This window comes from Malaya genurostris, chromosome 3 (assembly GCF_030247185.1).
Source record: "Malaya genurostris strain Urasoe2022 chromosome 3, Malgen_1.1, whole genome shotgun sequence".
In the NCBI taxonomy this organism is placed as follows: domain Eukaryota; kingdom Metazoa; phylum Arthropoda; class Insecta; order Diptera; family Culicidae; genus Malaya; species Malaya genurostris.
This window is the reverse complement of record NC_080572.1, coordinates 15,590,305-15,608,241: the sequence shown is the minus strand read 5'-3', so window position 1 is coordinate 15,608,241 and position 17,937 is coordinate 15,590,305. Positions and strand designations below refer to the sequence as shown.

The following is a 17,937-nucleotide window of genomic DNA, read 5'->3' as shown; positions in this document are numbered from 1 at the left end:
GTATATCCGTATAGGTAGACGAATCCTTTCCACTACCAAATTTTTGGAAGTGCAGATCCGGTAAAAGTCACGCGAAAGGAGTCTGATGGGAAGAATTTACCGTCTATCGATTTGGACAATTGCTTGCACTTCAATATTTTCACTAGCTGAAGGTCGGGATTTCTGAAACGGCCTAACCCATCCTTCATTAGATCTTCGATTGCCATACTCTCGTCACGGACCACAGTACTTACCTAGTTTTTTACCAGTATTAATCTTTCTAAAAATCACGAAAATTTGAGAGATCGTATATTTTTTTCTAATGAAACTGATTAACCTGATTGACTTCGGGTTTTCGGATAGGTTAGAATCTAAAAACACCTAATATTCACAACATACCTACAGAGTAATCTAATTTTAGCACTTTTCATAATTAACAATATTTCTTCGGAGACAACCTAGCTCTTGAGTATTGAATACAATCCTAAGCAGTCATGAAGAAATCTCAACATAATCAAACTCAAAGAATCTAGGGTAATCTGTTGTAAAAAAATGTTGACGAACGTCTTAAAACGATTAATATTGCATTGATTTTTTAAGGTTTTTTTACTTGATTTGCTAAAGATATCATAACAGTGTAGTTGAAGTTTCATATTTTCGTAATCACAATTTTTGGTATGCACTTTGCTGGTTAGTGAATGGATTTCATTTTTTTTTACCCGTGACTAAAGCCATGATTCAATAAAACAACTTCTAGTATCTTTGCTATCGCGCGCGGTGTCATCTAATTACGCTGACAAGAAAACAACAGCTTTTTTGTGTCTGATGACTTCTGCCTTCTAGCAACCATCGGCAACAAACTAATGATATAAACTGCCCGTTTGTTTGGAACAGAGATTAATTCAGTGCTTTAATGTCGCATGCAGGTACGAGCAGACTAACTCAAAAGTTTAAACAATCAGGTAAAATGAATGGAACTAGTTCAAATATCCCGTGATTTACAAAGTCATGACCCCATTGCAATGTAACTGTAATCTGCTCTAGACTCTCAAATAAAATATAAATACGAATAGAGATAACTCCACCAGGAGGTCTTCTGGCCAGTGCAATCCTCCTGCGCTGATGTTCCTTGTGAGGTTGAACCTACCGCTTGCGATGGCACTAACAGATCAGTTTTAATACTCTGTTCGACGTTATCGATAGGCTGGTCGTCGCACAAGATTGCATCGTCTGATGTAGGTTGGGAAGTTTGATTAGCTTAAAAGTTATGAATTGAAAAAAAAGTTATTGAATTGTTTTTTTTAGAATGTTGATATGTTTTAGCATTGAGATTATGGATTTGTGCACATTTCAATGATTTAGAACATGTACACTGTAAATCAATCGATGGAATTATTAATGATTGTTGGATTATTATCGACATTGAAGCTGTAACTGTCAGTTTGATGATGTGTCATGCTCGATTGATCATTCAGTTATAGTTTGTTTGCTATCAAAGAAAAACTCTCATCAAAGACTTTAAGATATTATTTAATTTGGTATGCATTTTTATATGTACTTGAAAAAGCTGATCAATATCATTGGATTGCGAAAGTGCGGGTGACAGTATGTATTATCAATATTTGTGTGAATTTCTCTGTTCGTGAGTATCTCCGTGAGATTTACTATCGGAGTCTAAAAACCTTCTGTGAAAGTCGAAAGACGATCTGTGAGTGTGATTGTGAAGCATCAAAAACAATTCACAATAAACAAAGGGGAAAATTGCTTCCTTTCAACAACTCTCAATAGAATCATGTAATAGACAACATTTATTAAGTCACACTTAGTCATATTTTTAGGCAGTTCATATCATGTGAATTGTATGGGTGCGTAGTGCTGCTATTTTAGCGCGCACGAATTTGGCATTTCTCTCCCCTACTTCTACGTACGAGATTCGATGTGGACTCGCCTGAGGGTGCCATGCTAGCAAAAAAGGATGTTGCCAATGATATGTCTTTGACATAAGGCAAGTATAGGGTGCCAATAATGTTTATTTCTAATTTTCTTAAGTGATAATGCACAAATTATCTATCACTTCAAAAAAATCTCCGGGCAATATTTGAGCTAAATCGGACATTGATAAGTGCTGCCACATCGCGGCAAAGTTTGATCTTGAAAAATCACGGGAAAATTTTTTTTTTATGCCAAATCTCTAATCAAAATTTTGGAAAGATCGTGTCTTAAGGACCCGGAAATTTTTTAATTAGGATACGAATGAAATGCAAAGTAGAAATTTTTAATGAAATGGCCGAATACTAAATAAATCGGGAACTTGGGCTTTCAACGTTAATGTAGGGATATGATTTTAATATTTTTATTTCCCTTATCGAATCCGTCCCGAAAATACAGATTATATAGCGATTTGGAGAAAAATCAATAAACCAGAAGCCGCCATTTTATATTATTATTATCAATAACAATATTCATTGTAAAACTTTTGTGTGAACTTCCACTTTTATGGAAAATGGATAAAACCACCAATTATTTGTTCACTATGCATGGTACTTTTTATCGTGTACCGTTCAATGCAATCAGTAATGATCGTAAATAAGAGTACACCCTGTGTAGAAAAGGTAATGTCGAAAACACCGACATATCAAACGTGAAAATTGTTAACACCGACGCATATTTTGGGGATTTCTGCTTTTTACCTTTCTCATATAGAAAGGCTATGTAATCACTGTGAAAACCGACCTTTTAACCAAGGCCCGGAGGGCCGAATGTCATATACCATTCCACTCAGCTCGACGAACTGAGTAAATGTATGTGCGTGTGCGTGTGAGTGTGTGTGTGTGTGTGTGTGTGTGTGTGTGTGTGTGTGTGTGTGTGTGTGTGTGTGTGTGTGTGTGTTTGTGTGTGTATGTAACAAAAATATGCACTCACTTTTCTCGGAGATGGCTGAACCGATTTCTACAAACTAAGAATCAAGTGAAAGGTCTAATGGTTCCATAGCCTGCTATTGAATTTCATCCCGATCCGACTTCCGGTTCCGGAGATATAGTATGATATGCACCAAAAAATGGAAAAAAATTCACTCACTTTTTTCATAGATGGCTGAACCGATTTTTACATACTTAGATTCAAATGAAAGGTCCAAAAATGCCATAGCCTGCTATTGAATTTCATTTGGATCCGACTACCGTTTCCGGAGTTACATGGTAATATGTGAAAATTAGAGAAAAAGTGTGCACTAAATTTTCTCTAAAACGGCTAAACCGATTTCCACAAACTGAGATTCAAATGAAAGGTCCAAAAATTTTCTAGAACATTTCATCCGGATCCGACTTCCGGTTCCGAAATTAAACCGTGATAAATGAAAAATTACCAATCTCATTAGTATTTTCTCACGAACGATGGTCAAAAACAGGTACAAATCCCCTAAAACTGTCTGATAAATTCTACTAGTTTTCAGAGCTTGTTAGCTTGTGGGCATAAAAACATAATTCGGCACTACTGGTCCCCCCTTTTCCTGTTCCGGAAGCACCAAAAGTGGTGAAGAAAAACTCCAAACATAGAACTGATTTCGATTTCTCTGCGATGCTTGAGCCGATTTTCACAAATCATTATTTGAATTGAAGCTCATGTTATCTTTGAAGCAACCGTGAAATTTCATCCGGATCCGACTTCCGGTTCCGCAGTTACAGGGCTATGAGGGCTTTCTTTCACGATGGCCAAATCGATTTTCACAAACTTATAGGTTCAAAGGAAAAGTCTTACAGTTTCATACGGAATTCCTAAATTTGTTGTGGGTACTACTTCCGGTTCTGGAACTACAGGGTAACAGGATTTGTAGAGTGTTTTAGATTAAGTCCGAACAAACTTTCCTGTTTCTATTCAATGAACAGTTTTGCGAAATCCACAGTAATATTTATGATGTTATGAGTAATATGCGAAAGGAATCATTACACCACTAGGTGGATTAAAACAGGTTTTTTTTAGGTGTAATTTCTAAGGGTCTCACATTATATCGTCAGAAATCTATGATCAATGATTCAATGTTATTCAGTCATAATTAATGATTTCTATGTATAGCAGGTTGGTAAACGACTGGACGATGCGCAATTCAGGCCCCAATGTGGTTCTTAGCCTCTTATCCAGTAACTCCTATCCCTACCTCCCCGCGGTGCCAGCTGGGGTATGGTTAACCATAGGGAAGATCGGGTAACCAACCCCGGGTGGGACGTTGGTCGTATGCTGACAGGGAAGTGGAGGCTTGCCTTCTCTTTACAGAGAGCGAGCCTACCCGAGCGTCTGTTCCCCATGTTGGGGCGGTTCGAAACAGCGTCTGTTCTCCATGTTAGGAGCGGCTGATTACCGTCCTTGTGTCAGTGTGGGACTCTAAACAGTGCTGACACGATGGCCCTCCGGCGAGACAGGAGGTTGGTGCAGGCCTAACAAGCCGCCCGGAAAACATATGTTACGAACGATGAAGAAGGAAATACGACTCGGAATAATCGGCAAAGACCTACGCAACGAACAAAGGACTACGATTGAAAGCTTGGCACATGGAACTGCAAATCGTTTGGCCTCCCAGGATACGACCAAATGCTGCATGATGAGCTTCAAATCCGCGGCTTCGATGTCGTAGCACTGCAGGAACTTTGTTGGACGGGACAGAAGGTGTGGAAAAGTGGACATCGAGCGGCTACCTTCTACCAGAGCTGTGGCACAACCAGCGTTCTAGGAACGGGATTCATATTGTTGGGCAAGATGCGTCAGTGCGTGATTGGGTGGCAGCCAATCAGTGATAGGGTGTGCGTATTGGAGATCAAGGGCCGTTTCTTCAATTATAGCATCATCAACGTGCACTGCCCACCTGAGACGAGACCCGATGAGGAGAAGGAAGCATTTTACGCGCAGCTGAAACAAATCTACGACAGCTGTCCACGGCGGGATGTAAAACTCGTAATCGGCGACATGAATGCTCAGGTAGGCCGGGAGGCAATGTACAGGCCCGTGATCGGGCTGGAGAGCCTGCACGCGGTAACAAACGACAACGGTCAACAATGCGTAAACTTTGCAGCCTCCCGAGGAATGGTAGTTCGAAGCACCTTCTTCCCCCGCAAAGATATCCACAAAGCCACCTGGGAATCACCTGATCAACATACGGAAAATCAAATCGACCACGTTCTCATCGACGGGCGGTTCTTCTCCGACGTCATCAATGTCCGCACTTACCGCAGTGCCAACATTGATTCTGACCACTACCTTGTCGCGGTTTGTATGCGCTCAAAACTATCGACGGTGCACAACACTCGTCGCACAGGAACGCCGGGACTCAATCTCAAGCAGCTACGTAGCATTCGTACTGCAGAGGAATACGTGCAACAACTGGAGTTAGTGCTACCAACGGAAGAGCAGCTTGGCGCGGCGACTCTTGAAGACGGCTGGAGGAACATGAGATCCACCGTGAATAGCACTGCTACAACCGTTCTAGGTACGAGGTTATCGAATCGAGGAAATGACTGGTTTGACGGCGAATGTCAGCAGTTGGTCGAAGAGAAGAATGCAGCAAGGGCGAGGATGCTGCAACACCACACGAGGGCGAACGAGGAACGATACAGACAGGCACGGAACAGACAGAACACTGTTTTCCGGAGGAAAAAGCGCCACCAGGAAGACCAAGATCGCGAAGCGATGGAACAGCTGTACCGCGCAAATGACACAGGCCGAAATGTACTGAGGACCATCACACGGAAGTTCTATGAAAAGATTAACCGCTCACGTAAAGGCTACACGCCACAGGCCGAAATGTGCAGAGATACCAGTGGTAACCTTCTCACGAACGAACGTGAGGTGATCGACAGGTAGAAGCAGTACTACGACGAGCATCTGAATGGCGAAGCACAAGATACAGAGAACGATACAGGAATCAATCTGGGTGCACGCTCAGCCGACGACAGATTCCCAGCCCCTGATCTGTCGGAGATAATTGAGGAGATCGGCAAGCTGAGCAACAACAAAGCCGCGAGCAATGACCAGTTGCCAGGCGAGCTGCTCAAACATGGCTAGAGCGCCGCACTGGATGATTTCTAGGATTTGGGAGGAGGAGATTCTACCGCAGGAATGGATGGATGGAGTGGTATGTCCCGTCTACAAAAAGGGCGATAAGCTAGACTGTTACAATTACCGCGCAATCACATTGCTGAACGCCGCCCACAAGGTACTCTCCCAAATCTTTTGCCGTCGTCTATCACCAATAGCTAAGGAATTCGTAGGGCCGTACCAAGCGGGATTTACTGGAGCCCGCGCCACTACGGATCACATATTCGCGATAAGACAAGTACTAAAGAAGTGTCATGAATACAACGTACCCACGCATCACCTATTCATTGACTTCAAAGCGGCATACGACACAATCGATCGAGAACAGCTATGGCAGATCATGCACGAATACGGTTTCCCGGATAAACTGACGCGATTGGTCAAAGCAACGATGGATAGAGTGATGTGCTACGTCCGAGTATCTGGGACGCTCTCGAGTCCCTTCGAATCTCGGAGAGGGCTACGTCAAGGTGATGGACTTTCTTGTATCTTGTTCAATATTGCCCTGGAAGGTGTGATTCGAAGAGCGAGGATCGACACGAGTGGCACGATCTTCCGAAAGTCCGTACAACTTTTTGGCTTCGCTGACGATATTGATATTGTGACACGTAACCTTGAGAAGATGACGGAAACCTACATCGGACTGAAAGCTGAAGCTAGGCGTATCGGACTGGCCATAAATGCGTCGAAAACAAAATATATGAGAGGAAGAGGCTCTAGAGAAGAAACACTACGCCTCCCACCACGAATATTGATAGACGGTGACGATATCGAGGTGGTTGACGAGTTCGTGTATTTGGGCTCACTGGGGACCGCCGATAATGACACCAGCAGAGACTAAGAAAAACCCTCCGATCGAGAAAAGTACGCCACCGCACGAAATTGACCATCTACAAAACGCTCATTAGACCGGTTGTTCTCTATGGCCACGAGACCTGGACTATGTTGGCAGAGGACCAAGGCGCCCTCAGTGTTTTCGAAAGAAAGGTACTGAGGACCATCTATGGCGGAGTGCAGATGGTAGACGGAACGTGGAGACGGCGTATGAATCACGAATTGCAACAGCTGCTAGAAGAACCACCCATCGTACGGACAGCTAAAATCGGACGTCTACGATGGGCTGGGCATGTCATAAGGATGTCGGACGACAGCCCAGTGAAAATGGTTCTTGAATCTAATCCGACTGGTACAAGAAGAAGAGGAGCGCAGCGAGCAAGGTGGATCGATCAAGTGGAGGGTGATCTCAGAAGCATCAGTGCTTTGAGTGGCTGGCGAAGAGCAGCCATGGACCGAGTTATGTGGAGACGTATGCATGATACAGCAAAGGACACCCCAGGCCTACAGCTGTTAGGTAAGGTAAGGGTAAGTGATGTATAGCATTACTGGTCGTCGCGTAAGGTCCCCTTATGTACACTATACGCTCACGCGGAGAGAAAAGTTGTAGAAATAACCAAATTTGGATTTAAAGCAACGATTTTTTTTTAAATAGTGACAAAAGGAAACCTTGTTTGATATAGCAAATATTGCTGCTTGAAACTACAAACCATAATAAATTGTTCGTAATGGATTAGTTTGTTGCAATCAATATTTTGATAAAAATTCCAAATATTTTACTTGTGCGTTCCTGTTAATTTTTTGACAAACAATTTCACAGTAAATTCAATTTAAAAATTAGTTCTAATGCACGAACTTTAGATAAAGTTAATATTTCTAACGCTTTGAATTCACACACCTTTTCACCTTTTAGTTGGAGTAAATGAACTTAAATTTAGTTGTTTCAACTAACGCTTTTGTTTTCATGCAGTTTGATTTGCTTTTAGGAATAAAAAAATTTCTTTCAAACAAATATGCAAGCTTATTTTCTGATACTTTCAATATATATTCGTTCTCCATGTCTTAAAACCAATTTTTTTTTATTTATATTGACAATTTAAAAGGCATTCAGCCCTTTTGTGGCGGGACGATCGAATTATTCACATACCCCAATCAAGCTCTGGTATTTTAATTAGAATCCAATGATTCTATGCTTCATCAGTTCGGCCAAGATCCCTGCATCAAATATTTTTTGTAAAGAAAATCTGTTGTGTAAGGTTATGAAATTTTTAAAAATATTATTAGTTACATACGCTTGATTTGTTGAAAACCCACTAGGAAATGAAAGAAGCAGATACAACGGGGAGAAAAACTATACGGGTTTTTTTGTGGAGGAAAAATTGCTCTGGTTCATTCGCGGGGAATTTTTTTTTCTGTTTTATAAGAATTGAATCTAATACGGTTAATTTAAATAATAAACTTTGTTGTATCATTACACAAATAAATTTTAGATAAATTGAATGTATTTTTCCTTGATATAAAGGTATAGCAGTACAGAATCTACATAGCCATTGTTCAAAATTGTTCGGTGAAACCCTCAACGAGTGAACACGTTGTATTGTGTTAGTACGGTGAAAATTTGAGTTCTTCGCGAAAAAGAAAGGATTTTCATCCGTACTTTGGCGACTCCACATTGGCACACTATAAACTATAAACGAAAATTAACTGGCAATATAGTTAAGTCGCTGTGCTATCAATCGGTGTCATCTCAAGTGAGGTGACGCCACGAGATGTGAAGAAGAAGAAGAAAACATTCATCGATGTTTTTCTCCATTTACTGCCAATGAGAGTTTCGCTCTTCTGTGAAAAATAAAACAGCTGAAATAAAAGATTTTTCACAAAACGTCAATTTCTATTTAAACCTAAGACAAAGCCTATCAACTGGGGAAGGCTTGTTATGTTTCAATTTTATGTTAGGATGTTTCAGTTTCTGATTGTCTGATTTTGATAATTCCGCCAAGACAACTAGGAAAATAAATCTTTCTACGGGGTTCCTAAGCAGTGATGCTAATTATAAAGGAAAAACCTGTTTGAATCCACCTAGTGGTGTAATAATGCCTTTCTCATATCAATCATACTATCATATATAATACTGTGCTATTCTTCAAAATAATTTCCTTCAATTCTTAAAAGAATAACCGAAATCGGTTTGTTTCCGTCTACTGATAAAAACTATCAATTTTTTTACGGTTTTTCGGTGATGGTATGGAATTTTTAACACACTTTACCCTATATTTCCGAATCCGGAAGTCGGATTCAGATGAATTTCAGGAAAAACGTATGGGACAACAGGACCTTTAATTTGAAGATATTTGAAAAGTTAGAACACATATTTTCATTTTTTTGCACATTTTACTTGTGGGGTACCGGAACCGGAAGTTAGATCCAAATAATATTCAGAAGTTTTCATCTCCGTTAGTTAGTGCAAAAAAACGTAACATACACACATACGCACACACACACAAATATATATATATATATATATATATATATATATATATATATATATATATATATATATATATATATATATATATAATATATATATATATATATATATATATATATATATATATATATATATATATATATATATATATATATATATATATATATATATATATATATATATATATATATATATATATATATATATATATATATATAAAGGGTGATTTTTTAAGAGCTTGAGAACTTTTTCAAACAATAAAACGCATAAAATTTGCAAAATCTCATCGGTTCTTTATTTTAAACGTTAGATTGGTACATGACATTTACTTTTTGAAGATAATTTCATTTAAATGTTGACCGCGGCTGCGTCTTAGGTGGTCCATTCGGAAAGTCCAATTTTGGGCAACTTTTTCGAGCATTTCGGCCGGAATAGCCCGAATTTCTTCGGAAATGTTGTCTTCCAAAGCTGGAATAGTTACTGGCTTATTTCTGTAGACTTTAGACTTGACGTAGCCCCACAAAAAATAGTCTAAAGGCGTCAAATCGCATGATCTTGGTGGCCAACTTACCGGTCCATTTCTTGAGATGAATTGTTCTCCGAAGTTTTCCCTCAAAATGGCCATAGAATCGCGAGCTGTGTGGCATGTAGCGCCATCTTGTTGAAACCACATGTCAACCAAGTTCAGTTCTTCCATTTTTGGCAACAAAAAGTTTGTTAGCATCGAACGATAGCGATCGCCATTCACTGTAACGTTGCGTCCAACAGCATCTTTGAAAAAATACGGTCCAATGATTCCACCAGCGTACAAACCACACCAAACAGTGCATTTTTCGGGATGCATGGGCAGTTCTTGAACGGCTTCTGGTTGCTCTTCACTCCAAATGCGGCAATTTTGCTTATTTACGTAGCCATTCAACCAGAAATGAGCCTCATCGCTGAACAAAATTTGTCGATAAAAAAGCGGATTTTCTGCCAACTTTTCTAGGGCCCATTCACTGAAAATTCGACGTTGTGGCAGATGAAATTATCTTCAAAAAGTAAATGTCATGTACCAATCTAACGTTTAAAATAAAGAACCGATGAGATTTTGCAAATTTTATGCGTTTTATTGTTTAAAAAAGTTCTCAAGCTCTTAAAAAATCACCCTTTATATATACCCTCCGGACCGAGGTTCAAACGTCGGTTCTCACAGTGATTGCATACCCTTTCTAGATGAGAAAGCCAAAAATCTTATAATACACTTCTGTATCCGAAAATACCCGAAACCGCTCAAATTTAACCTGCGAGGGTTATTTTCGATCGGGGTTTTTCTTTGTGGAAGCCCAGATTTTTGACATCCTGGTAAATTTCAAGTCATGAAAGTTAATATTGTTTAAGATACGCATGTTTTTGCGAAACGTCAGAGGGGAATGTCTGAAATTGTTTAACAAAGAACGATTGAATTTTGTTATTAAAATGGAACAACCGCAACCGGAGTAACAAAAACAAGATTAGACTATTTAATTTTACGTTTGGTCTTAAACGCATCAGTGCGTTGCATTTTTTGTTGAACTGCTACCTCCGACCTGACGGTTCAACCGAGGGACCAATTGAAAACTTTATTCCAGATCCAAAAAGATTAATCGTCTTTTTCGGTTATGCATATTCTTGTAACCACTCATTCATCTTTACTGATAATAGTAACGGATGGTTATGGATCGATTGTCTTTTGTTGAGTTTTTGGTGGTTCGATATATTACCTTGGTGATTGATACGTTATTGATTACAATATTTGCTTGTGTCAATGAAGCTGCAGAATTGTCACTAGAATCATGACTGAGCTGAACAGAAAGATTGGTCCTAATTGGTTTAATCTAAAGGATACGTATTCCAATCAGTCAAAAGTTAAGAGCAATATCACACAATGGGCTTTAAGGCGGTGCTATTGTTGGGTGATTTTAATTACACAGCTCATCTGTAGGATTTGCTCCTGATTATCAATGAACTGGGAAAATAATACAATATAGTATCTATTCGTGGGTTGTGTCTTTTCAATACTTTGCTCTGCCTAAAGATATCCCAGAAGTGGTACTCAATGACCAATACTTCCAAGACTACCTGTCAATTTTTTTTTCAACCATGAAGGCGATTGCTATCAAACCATCGATAAGCTCAACGCGATGCTATGTTGAGGCTCTTGAGGTTTGAGGAACAGATATCACAGTTAGCAAATCGAATTTCGATTCCGATAACTCGGAGAGGAATTAGTTGCTGGTGTGGGACTCTACAGCTATGCGTGAAGGCTTATATCATGCAAGAGCTTTAGTCCTGGAATCTCGATTTATATTAACCTGCAGTAGAGATGATGTTCAATATGATACAGTTTCACTAATACAAAACGAATGTCAATTTATCTTCGAGTAGTTGTGCTTGTAAATAGTTTGATTTTTGTAACTATCGCATTTCATAATCCTACTCTATATTCTCAAACACAGTCCCGCGTTCATGTACCGAGTTCTTAACAAACCAATTTATCAAATTCTTGAAAGTTTAATTCAATAATGCATCACAAAACGAATTTTATCCAGCACTTTATTATTTCGATTGGTAGCGTTACGTTGACAACTCGTTGAATGTCATGAAAATATGAGGAAAATTTGAAGAGATCGCATGTGCCTACACTTTTTTATCAACGGTTGGATGCGCTTTAGAATGGTTAGATATATAAATAAGGATAAATGCAATTTTATTTTCCATTGCCTTTTTGAGTTTTATTGATATTATCCGGATCTGTCGTCCCCCTCGGGTTCAACATAAACCGCTAGGCAGACGAAAAGTTAAAGCTATTTGCAAAACACTTTTCTGATATTACACCTAAGTATATTTTACACTTGAACAGATAAGAATCGAAGAAGATGCTAAAGGTCATCCCGGAGGAGTACTATTTGGCATGCTTCGAGGGTTGAAAAAATCGTTGGCATAAGTGAATTTTGTCGCGAAGGGATTACTTTCACGACAATGAAATTGATTTAGAAGAATAGATAAAGATGTTTCATTATATAACCACATTTCGAGCATTTTTCAGAAATAGTAGTATACACACACTTAAAACCGATTCTCGAGCTCGGCATTTTGAAATACCGAAGCTTAGATCGGCAACACATTTGCGACATTGTTCAGTAATCCACATGCTCTTTTCCGAAATTCGTTAAAGTAATATGCTGATATCTCAGTAAAGTGCGTACTTTTGACGAAGTTTGGCATAATATTAGGCTGAATTCGACAGTAAACAACAAATATACCGAAATCAGCTAATCTGTTTGCCGAGATTTTGAACAGTGAGATAGTTTTTACTGAAACTCGGTGAGACACTTTTCATCTAATGTCTCTTTTTGATTTTGCAAAGCACCACGTCGCCATTGCTCGTGAAGTTGGGAAACATAGGAAGAAGGAAAACATTTTTTTTATATTTCGTGACAAGATAAGTGAAATAAGAAAACTATCTGCTTCGCAAATATAATTAATAATATCTACTTATTTCCAGGTAGGTGCGTTGAGGAGCACTAGAAAAAATTGACTTAAGGCGTGATGTTTTCTTTTTTGTTTGCTAGATTCAAATGAACATGATAAAACACCATCGTTCCTCATTCTTTTTGACTTTTTGTGACTTATTTTACATACAATAATAAAGAAAAATCCATTCCACGTTCGCTTACTGATGACTCGGCAATTCATGATTCAATCCTGATCGCTTCTGCTGAACTAACAGTAAATTTTCTGCTCACAAGTTCGGCAATAATTGACAGTTGATAAAATTTAGGATTGTCGAGATTCTCAGTAATTATATAGTTTGCCGAGACGATTACCGAGCACTCGGCTGTGCAAATCTCGACATTTTTTTAGCCGAGATTCAGCAATAAAATTTAAGTGTGTACACTTATTTTCGGATTTTCAGTAATTTCGGTAATGTTTTTGCGGAAAAAATCATCACTTTGGTCCAAATAACCGAATTGTCCGCTATTCTAATAAAGATTGACGTATAATTTTTTCCCGAAATTCGGTTGTCTAAAATACATGTACCGAAAACTTGGTAATTTTGTACCGAACAGTTTGCACTTTGAAATAATTCGGTAAATTGAAAGAAATAGTACGGAACGATCAGCAGTTTATCATCTTTTAACGAATCGTTAAAGTAATGTAATTCTTTCTACAACATTTCATCTTAACAATAAATGGATGCAATCACTTGTTGCCTTTCTCATATAGAAAGGTTATGTAATCACTGTGAAAATCGATAGTTGAACCGAGGCCCAGAGAGCCGAGTGTCATATTCCATTCGACTCAGTTCGTCGAGTAAGCAAAATGTGTGTGTGCGTATGTGTATATGTAACGTCTTTTTGCACTAACTTTTCTCGGGGATGGCTGAACCAATTTTCACAAACTTAGATTCAAATGAAAGGTCTTGTGGTCCCATACAAAATTCCTGAATATTATTTGGATCCGACTTCCGGTTCCGGAATAATGGGGTAAGATGTACAAAAATTGTAAAAAAATGAAATGAAAATATGTGTTCTAATTTTTCTCATAGATGACGCGACCGATTTCCACAAACTTAGGTTCAAATGAAAGGTCCTGTGGTCCCATCGAAATTCCTGAATTTCATCCGGATCCGGAAGTATTGGGTAAAGTGTGTAAAAAATTTTATACCATCACTGAAAAGGGTGAAAAAACGTTAAAAAAAATCTAAATCGACCTCAAATCTTCTCCAATTGATAATTTTTATCAGCAGACGGTCAGTAACTAATATTCATGCTATTAACTTCTATTTTTTTTTAAACAAATTTTAGCCTTTTCATTGCATAACTAAGTTGGATGTATGATTGAATTGATCGGAAAAGCACAGTCTAGAAAAATGAACCGAATCGTAGAATGCTTTATATGACAATAATCTAATGTGATGTTGAATGAAATAAAAATCAACGATGTTCACTGCATAGATTGCTTTGCTTTGAGTGTCATTCGTGAATTATTTGTAGATTATCTACCTGGAAACGTAATTCATAGAAAAATTACACCATGGGCCAACGATATAGGGGGCGGCACCATAATCGTCGGTGAGACCTTTTTCCACTTTTCGATGGTGAAGTCGAGGGACCGTTTTTTGATCTCTTAACCGATTACCGCTTCGATGGGTGCAGCAAATCATATTTGGCAAAGCAAAGCCTTGGTATTACATTCCTGTAGTGGAATTTGACCTTCTGTTTCAACAGACTTCGCAGCCGATTCATAGTGTACAGAACCATTGCATAGCTGGTGCTACGATTCTACTGACACTACGAATCCTTCCAAGTCGGGACTGGAACATACGACAACTGGTTTGTAAGACTAGTATCTTATGCATTAAACCGCCAACCCGGTTATCATATAACATACTTTAATTCATTGGAAATTAGATCCGGGGTTAAATCTAGGGTAGCAAGCATGTTACATGATTTGCTGAAGCAAAATTCAACACGAACTCTAAGGTGATTTATTTGCCTCATTTGTTTCTTCCTCACTGCTCATGACTAACATTATCATGCTAAAAGCGAGAAGCACACCTGCAGCAAATCAGAGAGACCATTTCAGAATCGAAACGAGAAACGTGCTCGACTCTGCTTAGCTTTCATTCGGACTTGTCCCTCTGAACTGCTGTAATTACAACGAGCTAAGGCGACGGATGAAAGATGAATAATAAGCTAGTAGTCAGATTTGAGATTTGATGATTGCGCAAAAGGCGAGTCCAAGAGTGGAAATTATTTTTGCGTCGAATACTGAAGTAATACTACCGGGAGAATATTTAAAAAAAGAATCATGCAATACTGGTTCGCGAATGGCATAACTTTGCAGTATAGCTTATGATCTATAAACACTAGAGATGTGCAATTCGCGAACGATTTAAAATAATTAGTTCTTCTAGAAAAATGAGTAAACAAAAGGTCTTTATTAAAGAATGTTAGTTTTTTCTTTTTTTAATAGAAATGGAAGTAATCGATTTCTTTGAGAGAGTGTACACAGCACTCACTATTACTGAATTTGTTTACTACAAAACATAATTTACTCTTATTTTCTTCGGAGGAAACGAACGGTTCAACAGAACTACCTAGTTCTAAGCAGTTCTTTAAATCGAACGGGTTTTCCCATCTTTAATAAACACCTCATGATGTACTTTGAAACGCTTCAATTTCAGAAGCTACATTTGTTTTCGTTCTTTTTTAGAAGTTGTATGAACAAATATGGAATAGTCACCTTTTTTGTTTAAATGGATCAAGTTACGACGATTCACTTGATTCTAAAAAGTACGTATCGCCAGAATTTCAATTTCTTTTCCACCGCTATTTACGTCAAGTTGACAGGTAGGTTAGTTAATCGATTCGTGATCGACCGAACAACCAACGGGAAGGGGAAATCGCCCAGAGAATGAGTAAGCATGAAAAATGAAAAAGAACAACAAGAAAACAGGAAATGTGAACATGTGCACTATACAGGGTAATGCGCGTGTTATCATTGACTACAATATCAAAATGAATAAAAATGTGAAAAAGTCATACCTTCTTGCAGACTAACATTGTTATCGTTTTCATTCTGTGCATCTTCATAGTCTTCGCTACTGAAACCAGGCAGCCAATCGGGAGGATACTCAAAACCAGGATCACGATGCTTATCCCAAAACTCGACCTAGTGTAAGAAAAGATAAATTTTCAACTTATCAACAGAAACATACTACTATAGACTCACAATCCTCGTTTCATTGTGCTTTTTCGCAGCGGCGTATTCAATTGTCGCCTTGTGGAGCTGATGCAGAAAATCGGGCATTTGCTTTTTGGCTACCCAGTTGACTACATATCTCGGAATAGACAATCCCGGGTTATCAAAATATGTCAGAATAAAGGAAACACCTGCCTTGTTAAAATTGGTTGTTGGTTTGATCACCATGAAGCTCCAATACTCGTTGACACGCTGATTATTTGCTTTCACAGGGCACTTTGGATGTTGGACACTTTTATTTACAATTACAATTATCTTCTTGGAACGATCAACAAAGTAACGCCGATTGTAGACGTAGTCCCGGTTGGCAAATAATTTCTGAAATATGTTTTTAATATGAATTATACTTTAATATTGTCAAATCTTGGACCTACTGGCCAAAGCATTTCCCAGTAGATAACGTGGCTGTTCGAACCATTGGACATGTCTTCGTCGATAATTTCTAAGCTTACAGCGGTGTTGTCCCATTTTTTTCTATACTCGACATCTGTTTGAACATGCAGGAAATCATCCGCCGTAATATCAGGATATTCTACATAGACTTTTGGAAAACAGTTAAATAATAAAAGATATGTTATATACAGTCCACCCAAGCTCACCTTTATAGGCGTATAATCCAGGTTTGATCTCCCGGCGCCAGATAATCATACTTTTTTGCTCTATGTACGGTTCCCAGACAGTGAACTCGTTTTGTTGTTTGGTCAGCATATCAGTAACGTTACTGGGGCAGATACAATATCGAATACCCTCAATCTGACCATTAATTTCTTTCCGTCTTTGACATCGTGGGCAAATGATAGTTTCTTTCTGTAGGCGCTCGAGAAAACTGAAGTCGTCAAAATAATCCTTAACGTCGTCATATTCGATGCGTTCTTTATCCCAATCGAACGCCAATAGCGTGACAGACGACAAAAGGAAGCTTTTCGCATGATGTTGTACCTGGACAGAAAATATTTAAATTCAGTAGTGAAAATGAAAACTACTAATTTCATGAACCGCAAATCAAGTAAAAAACACCAATACTTCTGTTCATCGCAGAGATTCATAAAAAGATCGACTTCGACCCGGGCAGTTTTTTTTAAATTTTATAGAAGTAGGATTTATTAGAGAGAGCCTATTAGAGTTAGCATTTTTTGCCGAAAATATTTTGAAAATTTACTATTGTTCGATTTCAAAAAAAAAGTTATGTACATGGACTTACTTGTCCACGAAATCGCCGTAGTAGCTCTCGCAGGGCTCTTTCTTCCCAAATCTTTGCATACAGAGCGAAAATCTGCTGGCTTCTTCTTAGCTGCTGAGCAAACACGAACTCACACTGAGTAGCCCACAAACGTAGGATATTCGGAGATTGATCTTTTACATTTTTTCGCAGATATAGATTAATCTTACCCAGTACCTGCGAGTAAGTTATAAGCTTCATTTCGTGGACATTCAACAAACAGAAGCAATCGGTACTAGAACAGTGGACATAACGAATCGAGGACTGCAAATCACTGAACCACAAAGCAATAATCACACAATTCGAGTTGACGAAGATAAAACCGACATTTAATGAAATAACAAATTATAGTAACCACGCGAATGTATATTATAAACTTTATTTTTGACGTGAAAATAATGCGACAAAAACTCTATGATGCAACGATTAGGGAGCTAAATATTATTTAAAGCGAGATGGACCGTAAGCGGTCTCAGCTGTCAAAAAGACAGCAAAGAAAAAAAAATATTTAAAGGCAGTTATTATTCACGATGTAACATAAAGG

At 38.5% G+C, this 17,937-nt stretch overlaps 1 protein-coding gene across 4 annotated transcripts; it reads right to left on the bottom strand.

Moving 5' to 3' along the window:
* Positions 1-366: 366 nt before the first annotated feature.
* LOC131435101 (stAR-related lipid transfer protein 7, mitochondrial) lies at positions 367-17,897 on the bottom strand. 4 transcript variants are annotated; one of them, XM_058602629.1, is made up of 7 exons: positions 17,376-17,896; positions 16,774-17,113; positions 16,549-16,715; positions 16,145-16,492; positions 15,958-16,084; positions 15,656-15,741; positions 1,101-1,236 (listed from the first exon to the last, which is right to left on the bottom strand). In XM_058602629.1, exons 1-6 carry the CDS (start codon positions 17,592-17,594, stop codon positions 15,689-15,691), a joined length of 1,254 nt encoding a protein of 417 aa, XP_058458612.1. In that variant the 5' UTR covers positions 17,595-17,896; the 3' UTR covers positions 1,101-1,236; positions 15,656-15,688. The 4 variants fall into 4 exon arrangements, with proteins under 4 accessions (XP_058458611.1, XP_058458612.1, XP_058458613.1 ...); XM_058602628.1 differs by lacking the exon at positions 15,656-15,741 and having other exon boundaries at positions 367-1,236; XM_058602630.1 differs by lacking the exons at positions 1,101-1,236; positions 15,656-15,741 and adding an exon at positions 2,804-8,141 and having other exon boundaries at positions 17,376-17,897.
* Positions 17,898-17,937: the final 40 nt, after the last annotated feature.

Bases quoted from the DNA above. Each gene is read 5' to 3' on its own strand.
- LOC131435101 (XM_058602628.1), bottom strand. From the start codon at position 17,594: ATGAAGCTTATAACTTACTCGCAGGTACTGGGTAAGATTAATCTATAT. The intron at 16,716-16,773 runs GTGAGCTTGGGT...GTTTTCCAAAAG, and splicing joins TGGATTATACGCCTATAAAG to TCTATGTAGAATATCCTGAT. The intron at 16,493-16,548 runs GTAGGTCCAAGA...AACATATTTCAG, and splicing joins ACTGGGAAATGCTTTGGCCA to AAATTATTTGCCAACCGGGA.